This window comes from Chroicocephalus ridibundus, chromosome 6 (assembly GCF_963924245.1).
Source record: "Chroicocephalus ridibundus chromosome 6, bChrRid1.1, whole genome shotgun sequence".
Lineage (NCBI taxonomy): Eukaryota > Metazoa > Chordata > Aves > Charadriiformes > Laridae > Chroicocephalus > Chroicocephalus ridibundus.
In genome coordinates this window covers 34,151,547-34,164,099 of record NC_086289.1, presented here as the reverse complement: position 1 = coordinate 34,164,099, position 12,553 = coordinate 34,151,547, and the positions used below count along the sequence as shown (strand labels likewise).

General features: G+C 37.8%; 1 protein-coding gene across 1 annotated transcript in view; it reads left to right on the top strand.

Annotated features, from left to right (window-relative positions):
- The window catches only part of RTKN2 (rhotekin 2), a 47,961-nt gene that overhangs the window by 17,850 nt on the left and 17,558 nt on the right, over nucleotides 1–12,553 (top strand). The window contains exons 4-8 of the mRNA XM_063337554.1: nucleotides 1,492–1,691; nucleotides 3,808–3,866; nucleotides 8,360–8,413; nucleotides 9,322–9,439; nucleotides 11,068–11,268. Of these exons, the coding sequence (XP_063193624.1) occupies nucleotides 1,492–1,691; nucleotides 3,808–3,866; nucleotides 8,360–8,413; nucleotides 9,322–9,439; nucleotides 11,068–11,268 (632 nt within the window). The remainder of the gene's footprint in view (nucleotides 1–1,491; nucleotides 1,692–3,807; nucleotides 3,867–8,359; nucleotides 8,414–9,321; nucleotides 9,440–11,067; nucleotides 11,269–12,553) is intronic.

Sequence of the window (12,553 nt, the reverse complement as noted above, 5' to 3'; positions counted from 1 at the left end):
AGGATGGGAGAGACCATGGGGGAAACGGCGCGTTGGTAGGCAGCATATGGCAAAACAGTGCTGTGTCATTCCTCCAAGTCCAGATGGTGTGCTTGTATTTTTAGAAGGAACTTAAAAAAAAAAAAAGTTGACCCATTTCTTTTTTTATGGTAGGCACAAAGAACTTCATACCTTCCAAATCAGGCTGTTAAGTCATTCCTTCAGATGAGATTTATATGGTGTGATTACTTAAGCTATGGCCCAACAACTGTTTAATGGTAGTCCAGAATATTTTATGTGAGCTTGGCTGAGATGTAGCGTGGACTAAAATCCGTTGTGTAGTTCTGAAAGTCCCAGTACTGGTATGTGCAGGTGCCGCAGACTAGGAGAGTTTATTTCCTCACCATAGTTACGTACCAGGTGATAGAGCTGGAGAGGAGCCACAGTCTCTGCTGGGTCAGCGCAGAGGCGTGTTACCCTGGGAAATGTTAGGGGGAAGTACTATTTCACTCTTCTGAGGTGAAACTCAGCTTTGTAACAGCTGATGTATTAGTTTAGGCTCGAAAAATGAGTAATTATTTCTTAGGGGCAGGTGTGGGCCTTGCTTTGCTTTTCATAGCTGTGTAAAATTTGACTCAGAATAAAAGAAGATTGATGAAAGCTATTTGCTTCTCCTCTCCTTCTGGGATGAGCAGTGAGAAAAAGCGTGGATAGAGAAGCAGGCACTGGGGATGCGGAGGTGTTGGTGCACTGCTTTATCCTGCACTGGTTGTGCAAGCAAATCCATGAGGGGGAAGACTGGGGGTAGTCTATGGTGCCATACTGTCTCCTCAGTGTTCAAAAAGCTTCACTCATCACCAACTTGCAATGTATTTGCAATGCAACCCTGCAATGCCGTGACAACACTCTGGTTTTCATCTGTCAGGAATACTTGATTTGGCCAGGGATGGCCATGTAAAAAGGAAGTGTGTATTAGAGTCATCAGTGGCATCTAGCACACCTTTGGGAGACAGCAAACTGTGATCCTTTATCTTAATTATCTTCTGTAAGGAGATTGAATTTCTGATTTAAAATATTTCAGATGTTTTCCTGATTTTAGAGTTTATTTTACTAGGGATCACTGTAAAAAGTGGGATGTTAATTTATAAGCTTTGTTTGGTTAGGCCTCTTAATGACCATATGAGGGGACCATATGTTATTATCCTATGAATGACACATTGAGGCACATAAATTTTTAGTAACTTCCAGGTGCTGCAGTGAGTTAATATTACTACCTGGCTTGGAATTTGCGTGTATAATGGATATAGCATATCTGTTACATCCTCTGTTTTACTCTTTTGCTCCTGAAGAGAGAACCATCATTTTACATTTAGTAATCATCGTAATGGCTGCATATAATTAAAACCTAGGGTTTTCTATCTCAACTGTGAAATAAGTAGAGCTTGTTAAAAATTCAGGATATTGTTAGTTGGGTTTTTTGTTTAGTCCTTTGTTTGTTTTTTGTGTATCTAGGAATGCGACATCCAAGAGAAGATTAACTTTGAAATCCGCATGCGAGAAGGCATCTGTAAACTACTTGCCGTGAGCACACAAAAAGACCAACTCTTGCAAGCGGTTAAAAACCTGATGGTTTGCAATGCTCGTATACTTGCATACAGGACAGAGCTACAGAACAAAAAAGAAGGGCCGGTCTCCTGCGGAACTGAAGAAGGGTGAGTAACAGCTCAAATTCAAATGGAGCATTATGAAGCAGGCTTTTACTTATGTGAATTCTTAGGGAAGTGGATTTAAACCCTTCCTTCTGTCTTCCCCCATACAAATATACGTTACTGCTGCTTTAAAACTTTCCTTTGTAAGACCATTTCGGTGTCTTCTTTTTACTTTAGAAAAGTAAATACAAGTCATATTTTTCTGGGTAGATTTTATTATTGACATTAAACTATAATTCAGCATCAGAATAAAGTAATATTTTTCTGAGTAGTTTTTATTATTGACATAAACTATAATTCAGCGTCTGAGTATCAGGTATCATAATAGACATATTTTCTTGATTACCTTTAGCATATAAAAAGGTACCTAACCAAGTCTGAAGGAACAAACCAAAACTATCCAAGTCAGAATACACCTATTTCTACTTTTCATTCTTTCTATTGTTATTGAGGTCGTTAATGACAAAATCATCATGGTTAATTGGTACCCTCTGCTGGCCACTTCTGTTAACTACAGCAAAGTAATAAAAAAAGAGCAATAAATATGAAGAAAAATCAGTTTAGCTGAAAATATTCTCACGTTATAACTCTTGAATGAGCTAAAGTATATGTGATTTATTTGAATAATATTATAATTTTTGGCCTAATGGAATATATTTTGAGTGCAATGTTGAGAATCATGGTGCGGAGACATTGTTGCTCTTGGGTTGTACTGCAATGAAATATTATATTACAATTTATCATAGCAACTCTTCGAGTACATGCTTAGCTTCAGTTAATTGTATCTATAGGAACAGCTCTGCTACTTTTTGCTTTCAGAAATGTGGTCTTATAGGAGAAATCTATTGAAGAACTGCATTTTCTGACTACATCAACTGTTATTGCGAAAGCTGATTCTGAAAACTAGCACTTAGAAGTTGTGGTAGCAGTTGTATTGCTTTTTCCTGCTAAGGTGAAGACCTTTATAGTGATCCATCTTTTATTTATGTTTTGAATGATGGAATAATATCAAGTATGTATATACACTGATTTACCCAGCTCCTGGTCTTTGATGTCAGTGAGCACTGAATGGTGATGGCACATGCCCAGAACAGGGCAGAGATACGTGGAGATAAAGCTGCACAGCTGTATTGTTTTCTTAACAGTCATAGTCAGCTGTGTTGTTTACTTGATTTGTGTCTATCATGCATTGCTTGGAGTTCTGTCTTGAGGGGTCCTTTGAGTTGTCAGTGGAGGTCGTTAGAAGAGATGCATGCTATAGACTTATTTCTTTACCATTTAGATTATGTCTTTGATAGCTGATAGTGCATTTGCAGTTCTGTTTTCAGTATTTACTCAAGACTGGAATTTGGTTAAAGCTTAATCCAGGTAAAATGGTGATGTCTGAGAGAAAAAATTCTAGTGTTTTCAAGTGAATTTTGTCCCCGCTTCTTGTTACATGGGTCTGTAATCTGTGAATTTTGAAGATATTATAACGGCCTTTGGAAGTCAGGATATTGGTAGCAGTAGAAATTTTCATTTCACCTTATTTGGTTAGGAGTTAGGAGCAGTGCCAGATATAAGGAGAGCACTCTATTGTTACTCATTAGCTACAGATTGTTTTGATTCAATTTAAGGTTGACCTTGAGATCTACGCTCTGACTACTTAGCAAACCATCTGCCTGCATGTAAAATCACAGTATTAACAATGTAACATTTTGTAATTGGTCTCTATTAATAGAGGAGGCAATTCTCTAACCAGTAATAGAGACGGTAGATTAAGTTGCATATTCATTGATGTGTACAGAAGGGGAATAGTTGATAACATATTTGATTGTGTTGGAGCTGGAAAAGACAAGGAAGATGAATATACTTGTCTTCTAATACCCAGGTTAAATAAGCTTTGGAGTAAAATCTTCTAGGGAATTAAGAAAATTGATGGTGTACCTTCCTTCCAGATTATCCTCAAGAATCTAATGACTCATATCTTAAGCCAGAAATACCAAATTTAACTTTAAAGAGAAGCGTTTGAAATGAGCTGTAATATGAAAACCCTGACACTTTTTAATGCTTAAAGGGTGGAGTTTTAGAAGTCTAAATGCACACATCTCAAACCTCGTTTTTATCTTCTTTTTGGCAGGTCTTCAGCAAATGGGTCAAAAGACCGGGTGGCATGCGGAGCAAAGGTTGCTGTAACAGGTAAGCTGCTGGGTGGTCACTTAATTATAGGAGCTAATGCCGGACAGTAACTTGTAATACAAATTATACAAACAAGATGGTATTTTTAAAGAGTGTATGTGGTTCAGGGGCATAAATCCTCTTGTGCTTCAAAGGGACTTGTGCTTTTTAAGTCACACACGTGCTTTTGAGGATCCTACCTAGTATTTCCGTTTTACTTTCAGGAACTTTCACAGTGGGAAATACTTTTTCCTGTTTGTCACTAAACACTGAATACATTTCAAAGCTAAATAAATGTGAATATGCTGTTAACTTTTTTTCTCCCCACAAAAGCAAACTTTGATGGGATTATACAGGGTATGTCTAACAAATTGAGAGCAGAATTATAACTAGTATGCAAATATTATTTAGTGAATGCAGGTTACATTACTACAGCAAAGGTATAGTGATACGGCTTCAGTGAAAACTCGTAATGAGAATATTTAACAGTGATTTCCAATGGTGCACTATTTCCTAGCCTGTTCTCAAACTTCAGCATTATGAATTTATCATTTTGTTTGCCTATGCCAATAGTGGATGTTACTACGTTCAGCATCCCTGTAGTTGTTCCTTGTGGCTGTTCTTTGTGCTCCCTGACCTGCTTCATTAAAAAGAAAATAATGTAGAGGGGTTCACTACTTAAACTACTGAAGTTAATTCTGCATATTTTGACATATCTTTAAGCAAGGTACCTTCTAGTAGAAGAAGAGTGATGAGCACATGGTTCAATAATGTTTTCTGCCAGCACAGCTGTTTGCAGAATGTGTATCTGTCTTTCCTCCTTATGGTAGTTGGATGAAAGCATCTGTTTGCCTGTCTGTGCTGTGGTTGCACCTTTCCTCGGATTTATAGAGTCATCTGCAGTGAAGACTTTAAGATCATATAATATGCTTTTGTTATCTTTAGAAAATGAGAATTGTGTAAGGACTCTATTTTTAGTTTGAAAAATTTGTTTAGGATATGAAACATTTAGCTAGTTTCTTTTGATGGGACAAGAGAATAGAAGGGTGAAGTACACCACATCCTATTATGTGCCATCTGTTAATGATTCTGTTCTGTTACTAATATAGTGGTGGTTCTCAAACTGGAGGTTATGATCCTCAGAAGTATGGCATAGATCGAGATGAAGAAGAGAATGAGACATCAACTACCTCATTGTGAACTCAAGTCTGTGAGCGCTGGGGTGCTGCGGTGCCTCACCCCTCTTCAGATACTCGTGTTGGAAAGCTTATCCAGGTCCAGTCTATGGCAGGAAAGCCTAAATGTTCTTCTTGGCCTCTGCTGAGAGATTGATTCTTTCTGTAGATCACCTGTTATTCATAGAGTGGTTCGGGTTGGAAGGGACCTTAAAGATCATCTAGTACCACCCTCCCTGCCATGGGCAGCAACACCTCCCGCTAGATCAGGCTGCTCAAAGCCTCATCCAGCCTGGTCTTGAACACTTCCAGGGATGGGGCATCCACAACTTCCCTGGGCAACCTGTGCCAGTGTCTCACCACCCTTACAGAAGAGAATTTTTTCCTGATATCCAATCTAAATCTCCCCTCTTTCAATTTGAAGCTGTTACCCCGTGTCCTATCATTACACTCCTTGATAAAGAGTCCCTCCCCATCCTTCCTGTAGGCCCTCATTTTCCACTGTGTGTTCTTGAGAAGCAAAGAACCAGAATACATGGGAAGTAATTGCAGGGACAGGCTTGTTCGTGCTTGGCAAGGGCAGGACTCTTGGCAAGATACACGATTGGGAGATCCTGAAGTGACATTAAAACATGCCTCCCTGGTTCCTCCTTGCGTTGTCCTCTGACCCATTAGCCCGTGTCCATGCGGCATGTCAAATCAGGTCCTGTCTTCTTCCACAGCTGCAGTATGTTGACATCTGTAATGTCCCATTATTCTTCTTTCCCTGTCTTTCCCAGTCCTCGTGTAGCAAATTGGGCATGCTGCATTTCTTCTCTCTTCTATGCTGACCTTCCGTGGATTTGCACCTGGAGTTGCCCTGCATGCGTGGAAGGCACAAGTGTGTGTGCATGTGCCTGCCTGGTAGGGAATGCAGTTGTGAATACAAGCCGTGCGCATCAGGAGATGTCGTGACTGAATTGTCTGGGAGAGGCTGGAAATGAGGAGTGAGTGGTAGTCCGTGTAATATGACAGGGCATGTAATTTAAGAATTGAAGATATAGAATGGATTTTTTAGGGGAAAGTAATCCATCCACTTATAAATATATTAGCATATCATGTGGTTAGTACATGCTAGAAGCTTAGACTATTACAAAAAAAAAAAAAAGGCGATCATGTGGCCAACACCAAAGTTCAGGAACAGCTATGCAGGAGTACTGAGGAATGTACTCCTACGGAAAGCAAGTCTGTGTTAGATACTGTGTGGGGGAGTGCGTTACTTAATCCACAGATTTTCACACTTCTATTATTTTTACTTATTTATCCCCCACATGTGTGAATAATGTAATTTTTGCTTTCTTGTCAATCAATTATTTTGTCAGAAGACAATATGTTAAATGTCAATCAAAAAGCATAATCATAATTTAAAGTAATTTTATAAAGGAGTCGTTGGCTTTAAATCTGATTAATTATAGTTCTTGAATGTATCCAATTTGAATCCGCACGGATTTACAGCTAATGGTAACAGAAATTAAGGTGTGTGAAAATTGATCTTTGTCTTTGATAAGTGGCAGCTCTTTCAGTCCAAGAATGAATTGGAAACTGATTTACAAGTATCAAGTTAAACTTGTTCGAGCGATTGACTATCTATATCCTGATGATTTTCTGACTAAGGTGTAAATTTTTCAGCTAGCATGATATTGAAAGTGGCATACAGAAGTGGTCTTTAGTACTGTAATTGTTAACATGACCTATTGGGCACATTAAAATCGTCATTCAGATTTTGCTATGATTAAAGATGAAAAAAGGCTGTTATTGTAACTATTTTCACATATTTATGTAAAGACCTTTGTCTTCTAGGAAAGAAACATTCTGTGCTTTGTCTCTGGCAGAGATAAATATATTTTTAAAGTTTGAGAGAGACTTTTGTAACTGTTTTAATGAAACTATTTCTGTTTCCTTATTTAAAAAAAAATAAATCTATTTTTAGAAATGCTTACCATGCAAATGCATCCTTAGAAGTGAAAGGCAGATTCAGAATGTGGTGACGTATTGATTTTTAGGAAGCTGTGGCAGTCTAAAGCTGTAGAGCGGCAGTTCACTGTTGAAAATTGATTAGTTTTCATGAGCACTTAAAAATAGATGAATTTGCAAGTTTCAAAATTGAAATAGCATGTATAATAAGATGTCCCGTAATATAATCAAAATAAATTTAAATTTATATTTTTCATTTAATATAACTACCGAAATAAAGTGACTACATGCAGTTTCACTTAACAAGAAGTTTTGTGGGTAAAACCCTGTCGGAACATGTGACAATCTGTTGCCAAAGTACCGCTACTGTTTTGCGTCTCAGCGTACTATATGTGGTTTTTTCCATCAGCCTCGTACGAAGATCAACACTGAAGTCAGCAGTGCTCCTTTATAACCGTATGGACGACTTTTATGAGAAGAAAATTGAGCTAGTGCTGTTCACTGCTGCCATCATGTGTCACTTAATATATTGCATATATTTTTAAACAACGTGTTGTACTTACGAAGCCAAGTTTGTACTTATAAAGCCCCCACTGCATTTGTCTTTTAACAAGGGACTGATGAGAAACATTATGTCTAAACCTGAGTCCTTGAAACTGGAGGAAAATGTCGCTCAGTACTGTGTTGGATCGAGCAGATAAATTGTAAAATTTGTTGAAGAAAATACTTTCCTAATATTAAAATGACAGGCATTACTTAAAATAATGGTTCTGTAATTGCTTCTCTACTATGGTTCTGAAGTAAAAGGATATTTCTGACTTAAAAAAAAATAATGATTTCTGAGTTCTTTTTATGCCAACGAACACAATTCTAACTGGGAATGTGATTACAAGTGATATTTTTTCTGTGGTTAGCAAAACAAGACTTAAGTGTTTGCAGTATAAGTATCCCAGTCTTTCCATTAAAACAGGAAGTTTTTCTTCTTGCAGTTGTGTGAGTGGTTTCCAGCACAAGGCAAGCGGAGTTTCAGTTTGTGTCTGTATATAATAATGGGCTCAGAACCTCTGAGTTCTGAGAATATCTCTGAGAACTATGGTACGCAGCCACTCTGAAGTGTTATTTCAGGTACTTTCAGATGAGATTTAAAATATTCTTTATCCCAGTGTAATTTCTAAAAGAAAATGACACTTGAAGTTGAACTAATTGATCAGTTTTCTTTTGACATGGATAATAAAACTGAAATAGTTATGCTGTTCTTTGGGTAGGAGGTCCCGTTACCTCCAGAACATCAAGAAAAGAAGCAAGAAACTTTTTGTAATTTGTTTTGATCACAGATCTACAGTATTGGCTGTAACTTAATTTCCCTACCTTTTTTTTCCCCTTTAGATATTCGAATACCGTTAATGTGGAAAGACTCTGATCACTTCAGCAATAAAGAAAGTATGTAAGATGTAATGAACTAATGTGATAACCAATTGCTTATGCCTGTAAATTTAAACTGGATGGGGAAGTCCATAGTCATTTTGAGTCCTCCCTTGACCTTTTAGTGGGTCCATATTTTGCTCTGTTGTGTAGTTGCCCTTAACTTGAAGTTGTTGGTTGTAGCAAGTTGGGTTACTTCAGTCCTGTGGTTCTGTATGTTTAAACCCTAGTCTCTAAAAAGTCCTTCTGAGGATAAATTCCAGAGGAAGCAACAGAAAAGTGTTGTTATTAAACAGATAGCTGAGCAACTTCTGATTAAACATGTTGTTCTATGTCTTGTCTGCACTTGAGAGAGTATGTTGGAGGCTGTTTGCAGTGAGAAATGTAAATGAAAGTTATCTGTTGGCATGGAGTGTATTATTGGATAGTCTTCAAGTACATGCATTTTGCTGTGTCATGGAGATTAACCCTAAATCTGTTCCAGCTGTCACCTGGCATTGGTTTCACTTTGATTTTCAATAGGGTCAGAGGGGTTAAGCGTGGCAAAATAGTCTAATCCTATATAGTACATTCATAAAATGATACAGGCTTTGGATCAAATGTTTGGAGTTTTTTGCTTAAAATCAGTTTTATTAAACAAAATTGCATTTTTACTAACATTTCTGAAGTTGCTAGCACAAAATAAAAAAAAAAAAAAGTTGAGCAGAGGTAGGCATTTTTCCCTCTGTGAATGTTGTTCTGCCTAAACAGCAGCTTTGATAGTTCAATTATCATAAAATCCTATGATATAAAATTTATGGTGGGAAGAATTTGAGGGCAATTCCTTAGAGGTCTGAATTACCATTTCTTCTGCTTTTGTTTACTGGAAGCATTTGGTATTGTGATGTGTAATATGGCTAATAAAACATTTCTTTGGCTCTCTCCAGAATCACAGCGCTATGCAGTTTTTTGTTTGTTCAGAATGGGAGCTGAGGTTTTTGATACAGAGGTGGCTGTTGTGGATAAAGCAATAACAGATATCTGTTTTGAAAATGTAACCATATTGTGAGTATAATTTATTTGTATTGAATGAAGTAGAAATATTGCTGTTTTCTTTTGAAAGCGGATATGATTATGAATGAGATTGGCTGAAGTCCACCAAGTTTTTCTGTGGGCAAAGGAACCGGTAGAGGTCCTGTTAGTGGATGGTGGATCCCCACCTCTGGAAGGTTGGTTTTCGTGTATGTAATGATGCTGGTTGTAGACGTGTTGCTTGAGCTGTACTTCTTTTCATTTTTCCCATGCTGAAGCATTTTTCTTTACATAAAGGGATAAACAAACTTGCGCCTCAAGGACACAAATAAATTTAATACTAAAACCTGAAATCATTATAAAAGTGTAGGGATGAACATTGCATCCAGTGTTTTAACTATTATTCTGTACAGCAGGCTACGGTCTCTTTTGATGTTCCCCAAAGTCACAGTTCTCTTAAAACCAGACCTTCATTTCCACACCTCATGTTCTGTCGCACCTATATGAGCACGTGCTACAGCCACAGTCCTTATAGTTGAAGAATACTAGACAGGAAATTATTCACTTACCTTTAAAGGTAACCTGGAAAAGAGTAGAAAGGTGTTCTCTTGTACTTTTTTGTTGCTTTTTAATTTTTAAGAGAATCCTGAGAGGCACTTAACTTTTCCCTCCCCCCCCCGCCCCACTTTATTTTTTATATTAGCAATTTAGATTCGGTCTCTTGAGGAAGACTGACTGAAAGCTAGAACTACTGAAAACTTTAAGTCAAGATCCTGAAAACTGAGTGGTTGAGAGAGAGTGGATTTTTAAATCAGATTTTAAACTTTCTTAAACACCTATTCAAGTTAAGAGTGGGGGCAAAGATTTAAATCTGCTTCTTCAAAGATATGAGACTTGACCACTGTAATTTTCTGCGAAATACTGCAACAAAAGCAGAAAAGGCACTCTGACTTGCCTTGTATCCCCCAGGATAAAGAAAGACCTTTTATAAAAGCCCTTGAGATGATTTTGTTACGGGCATGTGTGTAATGACATGATTTGTACCTGAAAGATGAGGTTAGGCTTCTGGTTTGATGACTAAGCTTGAGAACATGAGAATTGGTAGAACTGAAAACAGAGAAAGCACAGGCTGCGGACAGAAGAACGCAGCAGTAGGTAGTTACGTTCTGAATGACAGATTTTGTTGGTTGTACGTCAGATAGGATCTTTTCAGTAATGTGAAGGGGCTGGGACGCGCTAAGATATCTTTAAAACAGTTCCATGTGATTTAGGACCATGGGCATGGATAGGTTTTCAATCCTGTGATTTTTGCATAACAGTAGAGGGCAGATTTAAGTGTGTTTGAATGTCTTGCCTGTGTATTTCCATAACGTGGTTGTTTTTTTTCCAGTTTTTAACCTAAATGTTGAATTTCCTGTTTGCAGTTGTTTATGGTTTAATTATAACATCCATCTCGTGACTTCAGCACTAAGTTACTGCTGTGTGCTCTAGTCTTTAATTCCATATTCGTGTATGTCTTCGCCTGAATCTCATGGCATTCCTTCCATTGATTAGAAATATATGTTATTTAATGTATATAGTAGCAGCAGCATTCCTTGGCTGCATACTCAGTTTATTAACAAATGCTCTGAAATTTTCTCCTCCCCCTCACCCCCCTTCAGTGATGAAGCAAGACCAGATTTCCAGGTGAAGGTTGAAGTGTATAGTTGCTGTACAGAGGAGTCTTTATATGTAACAAACACTCCTAAGAAACTAGCAAAGAAGCTTAAAACATCCCTCAGTAAAGCTACAGGGAAGAAACTCAAAGCTTCGCTGGAAGAAGACATCACTGAATCACTGTTGCCTGCTGACCCGGTCATCCAGTAAGCTGTATATATTGATATTCTGGTTTTATCATTTTTAAAATAGGAATAAGCCAAATATACGGTAAATTTTTGGAAAATTGCCAAGAAAGTGATTATTTCTGTACTTACGCGAGTGAAAAAAAAAATTTACATTTTAAATAGGAAATGAGAAAGTAGCTGTGAATTCCAACCGTGTCGCTCAGCCTTGGGGCCTGGTTGTGATCTTGAAACAGACGAGGAGGCTTTATCTTTCTGCTATACAGCTAGCTAGCTGGTAAATCCACTCTTACTTGCAAACTTTGTAATATTTTTAATTTGATCTCTGGAGGGAATCAGGCTTGTGTGAGCAGTCTTTCTGTGTCCCTCTGTCCATCTACCATTCCCATTTACTCCCTCCCCCATATTATTTTTGCACCTAGCCAGTTTTGCTCATACTTGGCAGACAGGTAGACACGTCTAAACGTTACAAGTTGTGTGAAATTAAAAAATGTGGTATGTAGGCAGGAGAAACCTCTCTTGTACCCTCTCCCCTACTGAAGCTGGGGTGCCTGGGGTGCATGCCCTGCACACGGGGGCCGTTCCCCTTGCTGGCTTTTCAGCAAAACTCTGGACTGTCACAGGTACTTTACAGTGACAAGCTGCTTAACAGGAATTTTCTTCGTTGACTTTAGCACAGAACACTTTAAAATGACTTACTGGTTTCCAGTGTTCATAGAAATAAGTGCTGTTCCCAGTAATTTACCTGTTTCCTTTTAAAAATGACTTTAAGTCTTTCATGTGTTTTTTAATTAAGCTAATTGCCTACTAATATTTCCCAGCTACTTTAATTTCATGGGGATTTAAGCAGGCCGAGGACCTCAATTGTAAATACTAATAATATGGATTTTTTTTTTTCTAGAAAGCAATTTTTTCAAGGAATTACTTTTTTTTTTTTTTTCATGGCTGAACAGTAAAGAATCAATGCCTAATTCTTGCCATGTGTTGAGTGTAGTCTTAGCCTAGCTTCATATATCCATTTGCCTGGATTTTAAAAGGAAACATTCAAACATATTTTATCTCTGTCAAACTGCTATTACTGTATAGTGATATTACTGTTTCAATCAAAAATACACATCCAGGAGATCTTATCCACAGAGCAAAGCAAATTTTATCACTAACTTTCCCATGTGTTCCACCTAATGACACTGTATCTTTCAATCTGCAGCATCTCAGGTGGTCGGGCTTTCCACAAGCTCCAGTTGGGTGATGGCACGCCATCATCAGATAGAGTTTGCTTCAGATATAACCACTAGCTTATTTGCTG